Raw genomic sequence first — 18,323 nt, forward strand, 5'->3', positions numbered from 1 at the left:
CCTGAGGAAAAGTTTGATATGTTGAAAAGTGCTATGCTACAGCAACGCCGTTGAAGCTGGTCGTATGTATTTAAATAACTATCTAGACAGGAAACAAACTAGTACAAAAATTTTCGGATAATTGGTTTTCAATCTTAAGCAGTATAGTGCGTTTAAGAAGCCAGTATTGTCAAGAAATAAGCCCTGCAATGAAGAAAAAGAAAATAATGTGGTACTAGCTGTAACTGAAAATCCGGAAATATCTGTTAGAAAAATTGAAAATACCACTGAAATACCAAAATCTACTGCCCATTTCATTTTGAAAAAACATAAATACCACCCGTTTAAATTCAGAATTTGTCAAGGCCCCAGACCTGGTGACGAAGAAAGGCGCAGAACATTTTGTGAATGGTACACCAGAAAGTGTCAGGAAGATGAAACATTTCCCCATAAGATTATCTGGTCCGACAAGAGTATGGTTACAAATAATAGAATTTTTAACCGGAAGAACACCCATTATTGGTCAAGAGATAATCCCCGAGTACACCGAATGGCTAGACATTAGCACCGTTTCGGTTTTAATATGTGGGTTGGCATTTTTGGAGCACATTCAATAGACTTCTTTTTTACAACAATTCCCTTACCTCGGAGCGGTATCGCAACTTATTGGAACGCGATTTGGAAGAATCCTTGAACAACTTACCACTTGCCAAGGTTAGAAACTTTAATCCTGCTGAAACAAGGTTAGGTATAGGAACACATTCAACAGTTCCGTGGCCTCCTCGTTCCTCAGACATAACTCCGCTCGACTTTTTTCTCTGGGGCTATTGCAAAAATTATGTTTACAGTCGTGTTTTTGAATCTGAGGAGAAAAGTTCTTGAAGCATTTAAGAGCACTACACCTGATATGTTAAGAAGTGTTTTAAACTCGACTGTTAAAAGATGTTATCTCTGTTTGGAGAATAATGGTAATTTGTTTGAACATTTATTACTATGATTTAAATTAGTATTTTTGGGTTTCTAGTAGGTAGTTTTTTTAAATTTAATAATGTGTTTAATTCTTTAAAATAATCACGTGACCTAGCTACGTGACGGTATATGAATATAATAATGAAGTTTTTAAGTTGTCAATAACGTGATTTTTATTTAGTATTTCAAAATATGAGTAACAGCAGCCTACTACACCATACTCAGCGTCATCATTTCACCGCCTTCTACATCAAAACCATCGGAATGTAATAAAAATCCAATTTTTAACATTTAAATTTTGTAGAAACATATTGTGTCATACATCGTTATAATCGTAATGAAATATGCTATTTTATACAGGGTGTACTTTTTTACGCGCCATATAAAAAAATTAAGTTAATGATGGTTTCTTCAAAACGAAACGTCGTACGAAAAATCTCGCAATGTTATTTTTTAAAACTTAAAAAGTGGCCATGAGAAAGTGTCTTTTGTTTTTCCATATCTCTTTTAATAACGCCAAAAAAAAAATAAAAAGAAATCGGCAAATTTTGGTTTTTCTCGAGTATCTCCGGAACTACTTAAAATTTTAAAACTTTCTAAACGGCGTATTGTTAGGCTATAAAATGCGCAACTTTTCTCTAATTGAATTAACCTCGTATCTCCTATAGCTGCCGAGATCCCCATGATAGACATCTTTATCTTGTAACACACTGTATATTGATGTTTGTAATGATTTAACCCAGCAAATTGACAGACAATGCGTTTATTAGAATTTTTCTCGTTGTTAATTTATTACTTTTAATAAGTCCATGTCATATACTTATTTGTGAATAATAATGTGGGTTCTTCTATTGTATTCTAATGGAACTTAATATTTTAAAAATTAATTTAGAGTGCAATTGTTAATTTAATATACTTTTTATATTTTATTTTGCTGCCATATACTTTATATAGTCAATATAATTATATTGAACAATTTTGGTTCAAAGTCTTTAAATTTTAGGGTATATGAGTTATAAATATATTTATATATTTTATTTGATTTTGATAAAAAATATTTAGAAAAATCTCCATAAAAAAAAAGTAGAAGGAACCGGTTATTATTTTATTTTATATATTTTAAATCTATAATAAATTTTGCATGTTTTTTTTTTAAATAATTAATCTATCATATATATTTTCATATTTTTAATTTCTTTCCTTTGTATTCTCGTTTCTTTGAGCTCCTTTTTTAATGATCCTTTTTTATATATATATTTTTTTAATTTCAATAAATTTTATTAACATTTATCATATTACTAAAATACTTAAAACCCAATGTAGCCTAAAACTACAACATCATCCATTTTTGTTACAAAATATTGAAATTCTCCAAATATTCTCTTCTATATAGAGTTTCCATATGCATAGGGCATAAAATAAAAGCTTTTTGTCCGAATAACATCGTTTTAATTTTCATTTCGCAACGAAACTGACGAAACATCCGCTGTAAAATTTTATTCTATAAACAGAATAAATGAAAATATCACAGAGGGACGTTTAATCAAAATAATTTGAGCGAATCAGAAACTATTTGGTTTAAAATTGGTTTACGTATGATTAACTCGCTCAAAGAGGATCGTTTTTTTTTTAGCGAATTAAGGTTATTTATGGTACAGTTTTTGAAAGGCACATTGCATCGCGATTCATCGCCCATCCGAAACGTCCATACTGATATAATAAATAACTTTATTATCATATTTTTAAATAAAAAAATAACTTTTTTTTTTGTGAGAGAAAAACAAAAGTCCCTTCTCCCCCTAAAATTCTAATATCTCATGGCTTTAGCAGAAATATGTTTTCTTCAGTAGCTCCAAATGTTTCGTATTCATAGATATGAGGCATAAAAATGCCGTAAAGATTTATTTTAATAGCTCAGTTTTAAATTTATTAGGGAAAATTTATTACGCTGTTTTGCTACACTGTATAAAATGGTGGAAACGTGAAAACTTCTTCATGAGCTTTTTAGGTTAATTTTAGAGAGAGGGAAATAACGTTCAAAACATTTACATTTTTAATATTAGAAACAAAGACATTGAGTTAATATGAAATTTGATATTTTGCACCCACTTTTAAAAAGAATTTTTTTTTTAATTTTACATAGTCTTAATTATTTTCTTTTATTAGTTCTATTATTTATGTAATAAGCGATGTTTCCGAGCAATGTTTCTGAAGACATTGAAAGGTAAAAAGAAAAAATTATAAATTTATTAGATAATTATTGGCGCTATATAAAAATTTGTAACCTAGTGCCTTGAATAAATTTACAGAAGAATAGCTCCAAATAGCTATTTCAAGTTTTGAAGTGAGGATTTATGTTTCCTACCAACATGTTTCTCTTTTAGAGGGTTTAATTAAATTAAGTATTTACAAACTTTATGGATAATAGATCAAATAAGATCTTAGCAAATAATCGAGAACAATAGCCGATAAGTAAACAAATTCCTTGGTCAACGAGAGTTATGTATTTTATATTGAAAATACACTTTTAAAAAAACTAATTTTATTAAATATGACAACCAAAAAATAACTAAGTTCAAGAGGAGAATTAATTATGGAGTGTTTTTCTATATCTAATATCGATTAATCGTAAGCTAATTAGTATAACAAAATAATATAAACTAAGCATAACAATAATATAAAATAAGCACTTTCATCAGAACCTTGAGGTCGATGTTCGGGTTGTACTGGAACTGGGTCACATAACTCGAGTCAAACGAGAGTTGATAGGACAGGATCCTGGTGAAAATGTTGAATATATAAAATTGTTTTTTATGACTTAAAGTCGATAGTACATACAGTGCATATCTTGTACAATTTTATCATAGTAGATTAACGTGGATTTCTACATGAAAAAGTCATCATGGAAATGTAAACAATGTACAGAAATACAAATACTAGGAGATAAAGGCGATAACAGGATTGTGAGATCAAGGAAAAGAAGTAGAAAACAGAAAAGTTTTATACACTCTATTATATGATCGAAGGTATGCAAGAAACTTTGAACCTTCTATTAAAAAATTCATATTAAATATAAAAAAGTAGATTTTCTAATAAAGGAAAATGAAACACTAAAAAGTGAAATAGCTAAGCTAAAGGAAACCATTGGAAATAATTTGAATGGATCATCTGCTGTATCTGCATCGACTACTTCATATGCAGCAGTTACGTCAAAGGAAACAAACATTAGTAAACTTTTGGTGGTAAAACAGAAGGGGCAACAAAAACATGTCCAACAAATTACAAGAGATCTAAGGGATACCTAAGGTTAATCCAAGTGACATTGGCATTGGAGTATCTTTAGGTCGTACTACAAAAACTAGAGGACTAATACTCAGCTGTAATTAAAAAAAAATTAATTAAAAAAAAATATTCAACGGTACAGGCAGAAAAAAAAGAGTGATATAAACTTACGAAGCAAATACGGGGATTACGAAGCAAATAGACCCAAAACGCACAAATATAGGATTAAAGTAGTCGAAGTAAACGAACGTGAGTATAACATTGATGATTGAAAATATTATTGAAAGGGTGATCAAATTAAAATTAAAATACTTAGGACAAATACTATAAACGGTAAATTTAATATTATATTTGAAATTGACTTTAATACTCATAACACGTTTATATTATGTAAACAAAGAATAAATTTAAAATGAAATAGATGTTGGATTTTTAACGACCACGGAATAATAGGATGTTATAAATGTATTAAATATGGTAATTTGCTAAAATATATAAACTGTTGTAAGGCAAATGAAAAGTATGGTATGAATCTGAATACGGAACATTCAGCCTGGGATATTATGAAATGCGAAACATACAAGCGAATAGAAATTTTGCAGAAAAATAAATTTTTGCAATGGCAATTAAATCCAAGAATGAATTCAGATATGACCTATATATAGTATTGTATGTTTAAACTATTAAGATTATTTGAATTATAAGGGTAATATTATAATATTAATAAATGATTTGAAACCTAAGTTATGTTTTTGTCGGAGACTCATGTAACCGATGATATTTCTGGGATAGAACTAAATATAGATGGTTATCAAATGGAACCAGTATTTAAATCAAATAGAAACTAATAGCTCTAATAAAAAAATGCCTTATTTGTTGAGTATTATTCTGAATACTTAAATACAGTCAGAGGTTTTGATGGAATAAAATGAAACCTTGGGGGACTTTAACTATAATTTGCTCAATCCTTCTTATTATAGTCATAAAATATTAAATTTAACGTATCTCAATAGGTTCAGGTTCATCTCAACAGGAATCTCGGTAATCATTAGCGATAAAAGTTGGTTAAACATAAAATGAATTTAGCGGCTTTGGGTGCTCAATAATGCGCCGCTTTGAAATCTCAAAAGTTCCGAGTAGTTTCGGAGATATTAAAAACAAACTAAATTTATTGACTAAAAATTATATTTTCTGCTGAGTTTATTACAAAAAAAATTTGAAACACTTCATCATTCATCACACAACTACACTTCTTTGTAGTCACTCTTTTTCCCTTTTTAAGATGCCGTTATTGAATTTTATATATGATGTTTCGTGTTCGGGCCACCATCATCAACTTTTTTATTAAATACAGACCTTGTTTTTCAATATCAAATATTAAAAGTGCTGTTGATACTGAATTTAACAGTATATCACAAGTTCTAGTTCAATCATATTTTAGATCTTTTTTAAGCAATATTAAATATTATCGATGTGTTAGAAGAAAGTAGGCTTTAAAAACAAAATCCATTAGTAGTCATAGAGATGCTTGAGGTTTGACATTGAATTATTAATTAGTTCATTGTACACTTCAATTATACGTATTTCAATTTATTTTGTAAAACGAAACCAAGAAGAACCTTTAGTAAGTTAGAACGCAACCTGAAAGAATACGGTGCGTTACAACCTGTGGATTCCCGACAAAAACCAACAAAGTGACCACCGTGTACGTTAGCTATTCCTATACGTATACGTAGCTGTTATCGAAAGCCCTAGTATTTTAAGACAAAAAATGTAAAATAACGTAGGCGTGATCAAATCCACGGCACAATTCATTTAAAAAAAAATACAAATTTCATCCGTATAAATACAGACTTTGTCAAGGACTTAGACCAGGTGATGCAGAGAGGCATCGGACATTTTGCGAGTGATACACAAGAAAATGTCCAGAGAATGAAGATTTTCCTAACCAGATCATCTGGTCTGATTGGAGCATGGTAACGAAAAATGGTATTTTTAATTGAAGAAATCACCATTATTGGGTCACAGAAAATATCGTTTCGTGAAATAAGTACGATACCAGGTGCGTTTTGGATACAATTTGTGTGCTGGTATTGTGGAAAAAGTATTTTAGACCCTTTTATTTAACACTATAATTTGAATTACTGCAAAATGATAGAGGAAGCTTTAGATAATTTGCCTCTTGCAGAAATTCTAAACCATTGGTTTCAACAAGATGGAGCACCTGCTCATAATGCTAGAGTAGTTATGGAAAAACTATCAACTAAATTTCCAAGAAGACATATCAGCACATATTTCAGAACACCATGGCCAGCACATTTCCCCAACATTGCTCCCTTAGATACAAGTACCTTACTTACAAGTACAATTTTGAAACCCAAGAAGAACTTCGAAGATTGGTGTTCGAGGCCTTTGAGAGAATAACACCGATAATGCTGAATAATGTGTTGAAATCCACGATAAGGAGATGCTATTTATGCATAGAAAATGAAAAAATCTTTTTAATATCTACTACCAACGTAGATTCTTTTATTTTATACTTTTTTATTAGCTTTTTTTTGGTTATTGCTTGCACTCATGTTATGTATTACGAGTACTATTGCTTGTGAACGTTGTTGAATTAATTTATTAGCTAGAATGTAACTAGTTGTATTGACTTGTTAGATTGTTTTTTTCAATAATATTATTCTAAATATTTTAGACACGAAAACATGAAAAAGCATGTCTCTATGATAACCAGTTTTTTCCAAAGCCTACTTTCTTCTGAGGCATAAGAGATATTTTAATATCGCTTAAAGATAATTAGTAATGCCTAAAAAAGTTCTAAAACATGATTGAACTACAACTTGTGATACACTTACTTGTTGTATTTGAAATTAAAAGTACTTTTAATATCTCTCTCATTGAAGAACCAGGTCCGTATTTGGAAAGACGAGAAAACGCGCCCAAAGACGAAACGTCCGGATTTAAAATTTATTAACGGCATCTTTAAGAGGAAAAAAATAGCTATGAGAAAGTGTCATTTATTTTCAAAAATCTTTTGTAATAAAATCAGCAGATAACATTACATTTTTTTTGGAAAATTGTTTTTTTTTTATTTTTTCGGAAATACTCGGAATTTATTATATATTTATTTTATTATATTTAGTTATTGAGCACCCCCCGAAGCCGCTAAATTCTTCCCATTTAACCAACTTTCTCACTCTCATGGTTAAGGAGATTCCTCTACTGGCCCTCCTTATCTTCGGCACGTTGTATAATTACCAATGATAAGCACATATCTCAGAAAGTATGTGCATTTGACGCCGGAGATCAGTGATCACTGCATATTATCAGTCCATATTGAATACAAGAAATAAAGTATATTATATATGAAAGAAGTATGAAGTCGGAATTATTGCAAAATACTATTATTGATGTAACATGGGATAATAGTTACAGTGATGTAACTTTACCAGCAAATTTTTTTATAAACAACTTCATTATTATCATCAATGCAATGTGTCCTAAAGTGAAAATTGAAATTAATCACAAGTTTAAAGATGAAAAATGGATAAATGAGGATATTAGAAAATTAATGAAAGATAGAGACATGCTTTGTAGTAAGGCGGTACGTGAGAGAAATGAATACAAAAGGATCCGAAACTTAATTGTCTCCAAAATATTAATGAAGAAGTATAAATATTTTAATAAAATTATTCATGAAAATAAAAATAACATATATGAACTTAGAAAACTTAAGACTATTCTCCCAGAGAAAAAGAATGTATTACCTCATGAAATTTTGGTTTGAACGTCAAGTAATTAAGCATGAACTTTTTATAGAAAATAACTTAAATATTTTATTAAAAATATAGATATGATTGTAGATGCAATAAATGTCAATAAAAGGGTTTCTCTAAATATTTCTGAGGAGGCTTCATCTAGGGAAATATATTCTAATTTTAAAACTTTAAATATGACTGAATTAAAGCAGTTGATTAGAAAGATAAATTATGTCAGAGGCGGTGATGCCATTTCCACTAAGATTTTTAGAGATGTATTTGTCCAGTGTTGTTGGAAATAGAATGTTTGACATTAGTAATATTTCAATTTCAAGAGGCCAATTCCCGGAGTCCTGGAAAGCATCTACAGTGATACCAGTTCCTGGTGCAAGGTGCAAAATACCACTGTTCCTGTATAGGAGAAGTTGCTAACTAACTGTTAAAGGACAACTCATTGATTTGTATGTAGGAAATAAAATGTTGCTGTGCAATCAGTCATTTATGCGAGTCGTTAATTGTAAATATATGTGATGATTTTATAAAGGCTATTGATGATAATAAATTTGTTTTGATTGTGTTCTTCGATTTGAGAAGAGTATCTGATACGGTTAATAGGGATATACTATTAGATAAATTAAAAATTAAGGGTCTAAGAGATAATGTGTTATATTGATTTAGATCTTTTTTGAGTAACAGGATACAATATCTTAAATTTAAAAATAATGTAGGTCTGAAGGGTATACTTTGGGACCTTCATTGTTTTTATTGTATATAAATGATCTGGTTGGTGTGGTAGAATACACTAAAATTATTACAACTTAAAAAGCTGTCATGTATAATTGGCTATGTTTTAATAATTTATGTCTAAATCTACGTTCGGTTTTTTTCGTAAAAAAACAAAAATTACTGATTATTGATCTAAATGTTATTAATGTAATGATAAACGGGAAGAACATTATATATTAGAGTAGTATTAAATATTTAGGGGTAATGTTTGATCCTAATCTAAATTCTAACAATCATGCAGGTTATATTATGAGGAAATTCTCGAAAAAAATAGGTTTTATATATAGAATAAGTAAATATCTAACATCATACACAGAACATCTATTGTATAATAGTATAGACTACTTGAAATTTTCCGATGATTTTTTACAATTTGCCGAACTACAAAATCCAAGAGTTTCAAAAGATTTAAAGCAGAGTTGTGAGAGCGATTCTGAACTGTGATAGATATACATCAATAGATAGTATTTTAAGCAAAAGATTTTATTCTTGTTTTTAAAATTAAATATAATTTTTTTCATGTATCTATGTAAGTTTATGTTAGAAACAAAGTATTTAAAGATATACTTAGCTATATTACTAGAAATAGAAACGATTTTATTCTAATGGAAAAAAGGTAAAACCAATAAAGTATTTAACTCAATATTGCAAAAGGTCTTTTATGAGTTTAATAATTAACCTCATTTAAAAAAAAAAATGTACTAGTTAAGGTGTTTTTAAAAAATCATTAAAAGAATATGTATGAACGTACCAGTAGTAGTATTATATATTTATCATTATTTACTTATATTTTACCTTGCATAATTCAATCAATTAATTATCTATTTAGTCCATTTTTTCATTATCTCACCTTTGCGTATTATTAATCTTAATCATAATAATAATAATAATAATAATAAAAATAAAACGACTTCTATTGATGTTTAAATTCCAAAAAAGTATATAAGAAATTTTTTTTTCGTATATCAAGCTATTTATATCTCAAAATCCAAGTAATAATTCTAACAAAAAAAATCACTGCTACAACAAATATCCAGTTGCATATGGCACTTATTAATAGCCATAATAAGGTGCATTATTTTTTTATTAAAAAAAAAAAGAAAACTTATTACATAATACTTGTTAGTAGAAAAATTATACATAAATATACATATATTACTAAAAATCATTATTCCTTGTGATATTTATAAAGAGCAAACTATATTCAAATTTTTTATTCGTGTCTTACAAAAAAAATCCATATTATAAAATGAGTTTAAGCTCAATTTACGAGTAGGTAGATTTCGAAAACTTTTAAGAACAACAGAATCAAGAACATAAAATGATATATACTTCTTAAACACACTATCACTTGAACTTCTCCAACATTTTAGACCGACTTTCATTTAAGATATAGTGTAGGAATTTTCACTTTATTTTAATTATTTAAACAAAACTAAGTTCTTCTTAATATATTAAAAAAAAATCATTTGTTGTCAACTATTAATAGGTCATGATTTTCTAATAGTTAAGCCATTAGATTAAGAACATCTTAAATTCCCATAAACTAGCAATAATGACTAATTTGTACTATAGTTTATTTTCCAATAAACATATCAATAATAGCTCCCCTCGATGATCAATTAATTGCTTCATTTAGTACATTTTTTAAAATAACTTCATTAATACCAGAATTACATGAAAATAAAAGAATCATTATGCTTCTTACCGTTTCTCTAGTGTCTTTCATTTGGGTACTGCCTTTCCACCACGTAATCGTAGGTTCCGGACGTGAACCTATAACCTCACATTCTAACTCGTAAATGTGCTCTGCCGACAGTGGTTTATTTTGCCCACGAAGTTTTACGTACAAAGGTTTTACTGAAACAAAGGAAATAGTTAAACAACCTTAAAAAATTATTTTAATATTTTAAAATTAAACCAAAAAAAAAATCGACGATTTCATTCATTATTCTCTTACTAACCCACTACACGTAATATCTATTTAGCAATCCTCTTTTCGAAACCACACAGGGATAATACAGGTACACTCTCCATTATTGTTGACTTCGTATAATGAAGACTCAGTTTCTACATCGGGCCCTGTTGTTTTACGTAATTCCTGCGTAAAAATTCGGTTGGCTGGCTACCTTCATAATCAAAGATTTTCGTTTGGGGTTTAGATTTTGCAAAAAGGGTTTCTTTTTAAAGTACTTAAGGAAATTTGAAAATTATATAATTTAATTAACTAGTTATTGAATTAGTGGTAGATTAACGTTTGTCAAGGTATGATCTCAATTGAACAAAATTGTAGAAGTTTTGCAATATTCTTGCATTTATCGTTATTTAAAATCTAGTGAAAAATATATGGTTTAATTATAGGCATACAAAAATAATAATATTATAAACTTCTTAACTTCTTTAGTGGGAAGATACATACGAAGTCAATTTTTTTTTCAGGAATATCATCACCTATGTTTTAAGTTACGACATGGATTTTATATGTAATAAATATCGTAAAGAAAACATTATTTTATTATCCTTTACTTGTATATCAGACTGGAATAAAAATATAGGTATGAAAATTAAGATTTTTTTAAATGTTAAATGCTTTAAATATTGAACTAGTAAAGTTTTGTTAAAACATAACTAAATCCATCTTTAACACTGACCTCATGTTAAATAGTTTCTGGCTTATGTGAATTTAGATTTGAATAAATTGTATTAGTACTAGTCAGCCAATTACAGTTAAACAATACTTTGGCTTTTATTTTGTAATATTTGTAGTTTACTAAAATTATGTTCATTGCCTATACCCTAAATTCGCAAACGAAAGCGGAAATTTATTATAGGACAACAGCATTGTAAACTTCAAACTTTCTTTAGCTAAGTGGTTTCCACATTTATAGAAAGCCGAAAGCATAGAAACTATATTGTTTCAGAGTTTTTGGTTATGAGTAGTTTCCAGTTTAAACTTATATTTACAATTTATCCCAAATACTTTATGTACAAATAATACAGATAGATTTAGATAATTTTTAATTTTATTATACTATATAAATGCTTTGTTTTATCAATACCAATATTTAATTTATTTAAAAGCAGCTATTTGAATTAATATTGCAACGCAATTTAATAATACACTTTTAAAAATTCTTCCATGCAGTTATAAAAAATTAATGTTTTCAATTGCAGTGAAGTTTTTGAAGAAATGATTATTTCCCAAAAAAAAATTAAAGACAAAATGATAAATGTTAGTTTTTACTCCAAAAGTGCCGGTTCATTAATAATATTATTATTCTATATTATATATATTATATAAAAGTAAAAAAAGATTAAGCAGATAAAGTAAGTATAACAATGACGGGCAAAAACTGTCCTCTGTGGCACACCATAAGTGCATTTTACTACTCGTCATTTACTTTTTCATATCGTTTCCTATTAAGTAAAAATCTTTTTATTGGCTTTTTTTAACAAAATATCGATGCTCACCATATCAAAGATGTTTTTCAAATCAATGAATATCTCTACAACTACTTGATTATTATCTAAAACAGTTGAAGTCTACAGTATCGCAAGTGTGATTCTGTAAAATTATTTACCAACTGGTGAGCATCAACAAATGTAAATATTTTTTTTACAATCTTACAAAATATGATTACCACTGAACTAAGCCTGTAATTATTCATACTTCTTTTTATTACCCCAACTATTAGTTCTTCAGGAAAAACTGTTAGGAGTCAATATGTCCAATAACCGAGCTTCTTTTAGTTCATTTAGGATTTCCTATAATTTATAGATAGAAGGAAATCACTGACTAATGAGCAAACCTTATTAAATATTTCTTAAATAGAAAAATCCGTATTTAAAAGACTGATATCTGCTTCCAGACCTGTAACTATTCATACTCCAACCTCGTGCTTAAATTGTTTATTATTTATTGTTGATTTTTTATTATTCTGTTGTCAATTAGTAGAGAATCAATATTTAGTTCATTTTTTTTAATGTTTATTCTTTTAAACAATCTTTACAATTCGATTATCGTGCACCAAGCCTAATAAACGTTTATTTTGCATTACAAATAGATTAATGATAGAATGTAGAGCGGCCTTCCGGCAGGACGTATGAGGCACATTTGAGTACGTAAGAAATCGCTAAATATTAGGACTTTCGGTCCTACCAGCAAGACAAATGTGCATATATTCTGATTTGTAAAAGATTGTCCTACAAGCGCATTTTTGAATAACGTCATCATCTGTATTGAGTCCGATTTTATAAGAGTTTAAATTTGTCAATTAGTTACGCGTGAAAAATGGAAGTCGGCAGTCGTATTTTTACACCCGCTACGGTTTTTGATTCAAAAAATGATAATTCGTGGAGTAAATCACAGTTTGGGGATAAATGGCAAACTTCAGTGTGTTATGGCGTTGTGAAAAAATTATTTAAAATAACAAATATGGCATTATAGAGTGGGAATTAGATTGAAACTAAACAAAAATTAGTTGCAAACATCTGCGACTTGCTAATAATGGTAAGTTTTTAGTGGCATATGTTTGTAATTTAGAGCAAATAGAGGTACAGGATTTTATTTATATTTTATCTCGGCGTATTTTTACATTCCCGTTTTTTATTTATTTAGGGAGCTAGCCAATATTATTTTGGTAAGGATTACAGGTACATGTTTTTTAAAAATTAGGAAAATTTAATGAAGGCTAAAATACTCTTTTTATGAAATACAAATTTTTGGGAATGGGTAAGATTTTAGTGTTAAAAAAAACTTTGTTGGTTGGTATGAAGGTGATTTTGTAAATATTAGGTGTCCCCCTGGTAAATAAAATCAACGCATCCGAGCGTTTTCTAAAAAAGCTAATTGCCCGTAATTGCCATTTTTTTAATTTTATTTTTCTTTCAAGGCGTATTAGAGACAAAAGCCCCACCACTCATACGCAAAATTACTGATGCCATGATATCCAGCTGTAATGATGAGCCTCACCAAACGTCATCTTCGTCTTCCTCTGCATCATCTGATTCAGATTCAGCTGACGACGATGCAGTATCCACCATGGAGACAGAATCTGAGAGGTATATGCCAGTTATTCACAATAATCAAGTAACAGTTCATGACTGTACCTGGACTTTTGGAGAAACCGTGACCATCAATGCTTTCAAAGATGCGCAATATAAGCCCGAATTACATGTTAATAACATACCAAACATGACTGAGTGAGATTTTTGGCTAGCATTTTTTCCGTCTGAAGATATAGATCTTATTATCCAAAGTACCAATGCAAGATTGAGGGAGCGCCGAAGAGCTGTAACCAAGGGCGACCTGTACAAGGCTTTAGGAATTATGTATGCGATGACTCTGAATTCACTGCATACAAAGCAAGAGTATTGGAGTACCGAATCTGGTTTGTTTCCGGTTCCTGCTTTTGGTCAAAGGTTTGGGATGGGATTACATTGATTCGAAGAAATCATCAATTGCCTGGCATTTGCAATGCCTACTGCTGAAGAACTTAACAATGAAGAAAATATGGATAACTGGTACCAAGTCAGAGCGTTCTTCGATATGACAACATCCAAATGGAATGATATTTTCAGTCCGGGCTATAAGGTAACTGTCGACGAATCGATGTTTGCGTGGTACGGGAAAGGACTTCATAATGAACGCGATGGTATGCCAGCTGTAATAAAAATACAAAGAAAGCCAAAAGGTATCGGTTGCGAATGCAAAACCATTGCTGATGTTCAGTCTGGAATCATGATAGGGCTTGAAATAAATGAAGGAAAAGAGGCAATGCAGAAAAAGGAATGGCAACGAGAACTGGGCGCAGGAACTGCGACAACTCACCCGTCCGTGGCATAGATCTGGACGTATTGTAGTAAGCGACTCGTGGTTTGCTTCTGTCAAGACGGCTGTAGAGCTCAATAAAAAGGGCCTGTATTTTTTAGGATTCGTAAAAACAGCAACCCGAAATTATCCAATACAGGAGGCAAAAATACGTTGCCCAGAAGAAAAAGGCAAGTCTATTGCTGCCACCTGTGTGATCGCAGATCCATACATCAAACTAACATGTATTGCTTGGCGTGACAAGAAGGTTCACACATTCATAGGTTCTTGCAGTATAATTCTGCCAGGTGAACCTGCGAGAAAAAAAGGACAGATGCCAACGGGAAAACCATTATCAAAGAAGTGGAGCGAATCAAGCTAGTGGAGGATTATTTTGATGGAGCCCCCGCAGTCGATATTCATAACCATATTCGTCAAAACGGCTTAGCTCTAGAAACAACATGGAATACTCAGAGATGGCAGCATAGAATGTTTGCTAGCATGTTTGGAATTATAGAGACAAATGCCTTCTAGCGTATAAATATTTTAAAAAAGATTTTAATAAAAAACATTCTGATTTTACTGCAGCTTTGGCATTACAACTTATTAACAACCAATGGACAGGTGCTGTAGTAGAAACTCCGCTGCCTCCGCGGCAAGTACATAATGAAGCACGGCTACCCCCGAGACAAGATTGGCTTCCTGGAGAACACACTCTTATTGCCCTGAGTAAGGAAGATGAACGGCAAAGAGTGCAAAGAAAGTGTATTATTTGCAGTAGAATAAGAAATGTGCAGCAGAAGTCTAGTTACAGATGTAGCGCTTGTGGAATCCGAGCAGTAATGTGTTCTCCAACTACTGGAAGAAATTGTTTCACATATCACATTCAGCATGGTATATCAGCCTAATTTTCTATCAACATAAATTTATTTCCTTTTTTTATAAAATCCTTATATGTTAGGTTGATTAAAATATTACCGTTTCATTTAAAATGTTTTATTTTTTATTTTGTACTTACATATCAAGATAAAGTTAATAAAAATAACCGTTTTTAAACATTGAACTTCTGGAAGTACAAATATGCGTAAATATGAGTCCTGCCAGTAGGACATGCACTGATTAAGACGATGAGGCTGCATGTTTTATTTTTTTATTTTGCACCTGTACTGCCAGAAGGACGTTTTGTTCTGCTTGCAGGCTAATATTATGAGCGGAAAGAAGTCCTGTCGGCAGGACATGCGTCTCTGTACAAATATACTTCCAGAAGCGCTTCTGGCAGGACAAGCCTCTATACACTCTATCATTAAACATCATAGTAAATCAAATTTTACAATTACTTTCTTAGAATAATTTCAACCATCAAAAAGATCTCCATTTTTCAAGTTTGTGACAAGGCTCAATCTCTTGCTTTTACGGAATGTTTATTATCGTCAAGAAAATGGATTGCAAGCCACTCTACATTTTCTCTCTTAACCCTAAAATAAAACATAAAATAGCACATTTCACGGTTATTACCTAAATAATTTATGATAAGCATCATCATTGTACCTCCTTGCTTAGTGCTAAATTTTTTCTACGACCACATTCATAAATACCATAATTTCCCAACAAAAACCACATATAACTTTAGCTAAATTAAAGCACATACTACTAAACTATTTAGTTCTTCTAGAGCGTACATTATTCTATCTATTTCATAGATTGTAGCATATACAGTGACCGCCTAAAGTTCCGCATAAATTCGATAAAAATTAGAGACATGATTTTTTGAGAAAATGCTCGGACCCTTGGATTTTTATTTTAAGTTGCGCATTATTTCACATACATTTTTGTATACAGGGTGGAACAAAAAAAAGATATGACGTCCTCATCGGTAATTTTTTTAAATGGAATGCTATATTTTTTATTGCATTTATGAAATAAAGGCAAAATTCCAAGCAAGTTTCGTATAACACATCTTATCTCAAAACTCAACTGTTTCAGAAATATTTACATTTAACCAACAAGAAAGCAAGTAAGTACGTCTATTTACAAATTAAGATAAATTGAAGGATAAAATGTTATAAACTGTGAAAACTCTTATTAATGTATCAAGTGTTCAAACTGATCCCCATTTACTTCTTAACAGAAAGCAAGACGGTTTAGAAACTCTATACGTCTAATTTCATATCTAATTCTATTTTTCAAATCTTCTACGTTGTTTGGCTTCTCAATATAAACTTTTCTTTTCAGGTCCCCCTATAGAAAATAGTCGCAGGGATTTAGGTCTGGTGACCTGGCCGGCCACTCTATTGGACCTCTTCGTCCTATCCATCTTCCTGGGAATACTGCATCCAAGTAATTACGGACATCTCTGATTTGACACTGACCAGTACCGAAAATTTTGCCGATTTACGACACCGTTTAAACAAAAAGTTGCTTCATTCGAAAACAAAACTCGTAACACAAACTGACGATTATTATTGCAAATGATCATCATTTGCTCGCAAAATTAGTCTCTTCGATCAAGATTGTCCTCATTTAATCCGTGTATTAGTCTAATTTTATAAGGGTGGTATTCATTGGCTTTTAAGATGTGTCTTACTGACGTTCCGGCTATATTATTACCAACTGAAATTTGTGAAGTTGCATTGTTTGGATTTTCTTCCACGGAGAGCAGAACGTTTAATTTTATTTCTTCAGAAATTTTTGGGACGACCTGATCTTGGCAAATCCCCAACATGACCTGAAGTTATGAATTTGTGCTCTATTCTACTAACTGTTGACTGAGAAATAGGATGGTTTGGGTATTTGGTATTAAACGGCTGCGCACTCGATCCCCGTACCCTAGCATCATCAGAATTTCAATTTGTTGGGTTTCCGTTAAATTAGCCATAATTTATTCTGATAAAAACTATTAATTTTCGAACTGATAGTGACATTCGAAAATGGAGATTCTTTACAAGTGCAACCATGGAAATAGAAACAATTGGCAGTGTTTATAACATTATTTTTATCCTCGATTTTACCTTAATTTGTAAATAGACGTACTTATTTGTTTTCTTGTTATTTAAATGTAAATATTTCGGAAACAGTTGAGTTTTAAGATAAGGTGTATTATACAAAACTTGCTTGGAATTTCGCCTATATTTCATAAATGCAATAAAAAATATAGCATTCCATTAAAAAAAATTACCGATGACGTCATATCTTTTTTTTTGTTCCACCCTGTATACAAAAAATAATGTGAAATAATGCGCAACTTAAAATAAAAATCGACGGGTCCGAGCGTTTTCTCAAAAAATCATGTCTCTAATTTTTATCGAATTTATGCGGAACTTTGGGCGGTCACTGTATGTAGCGTACTTGAAGCAATTCAATACCAAAGGTTGTCTTGAATAATTTCCAATATTCGTTGTGCAGTTTTCTCTAAATAATCTCTTTGTTAGTCGCCTATGTATCTCTGCTTTGAGAGTGTTTAAGAGATCTGAATGAGACTCCAAAGCTCCAAGTTTTACAAAAGTTTACCATGACAACGATATTCTTCGAGATAGATCTGCTTATTAGCTATAATCATTAAGATATGATCTTTTACAGACCTAAATGTTGAAGTAACTTTATTAATATATTGTTCACTCACTATATTATTAAGTTATGTAGCCTTAAAAAGTGTTGATAATCTATGTTAATTTAAATATTATCTAACATATTAACATTTATACCTTCTACTAATCTCATATGTTTTTAGGTGTCTG

The 18,323-nt window shown here is 30.4% G+C and overlaps 1 protein-coding gene across 3 annotated transcripts in view; it reads right to left on the bottom strand.

The window, feature by feature from the left end:
- Positions 1-18,323, bottom strand: part of LOC126739500 (nephrin) — an 835,262-nt gene that overhangs the window by 157,293 nt on the left and 659,646 nt on the right. For all 3 annotated transcript variants that reach the window (XM_050445213.1, XM_050445211.1, XM_050445210.1), the window contains exon 6: positions 10,489-10,640. In XM_050445213.1, the coding sequence (XP_050301170.1) occupies positions 10,489-10,640 (152 nt within the window). The remainder of the gene's footprint in view (positions 1-10,488; positions 10,641-18,323) is intronic.

This window comes from Anthonomus grandis, chromosome 8 (assembly GCF_022605725.1).
Source record: "Anthonomus grandis grandis chromosome 8, icAntGran1.3, whole genome shotgun sequence".
NCBI classification, from domain to species: domain Eukaryota; kingdom Metazoa; phylum Arthropoda; class Insecta; order Coleoptera; family Curculionidae; genus Anthonomus; species Anthonomus grandis.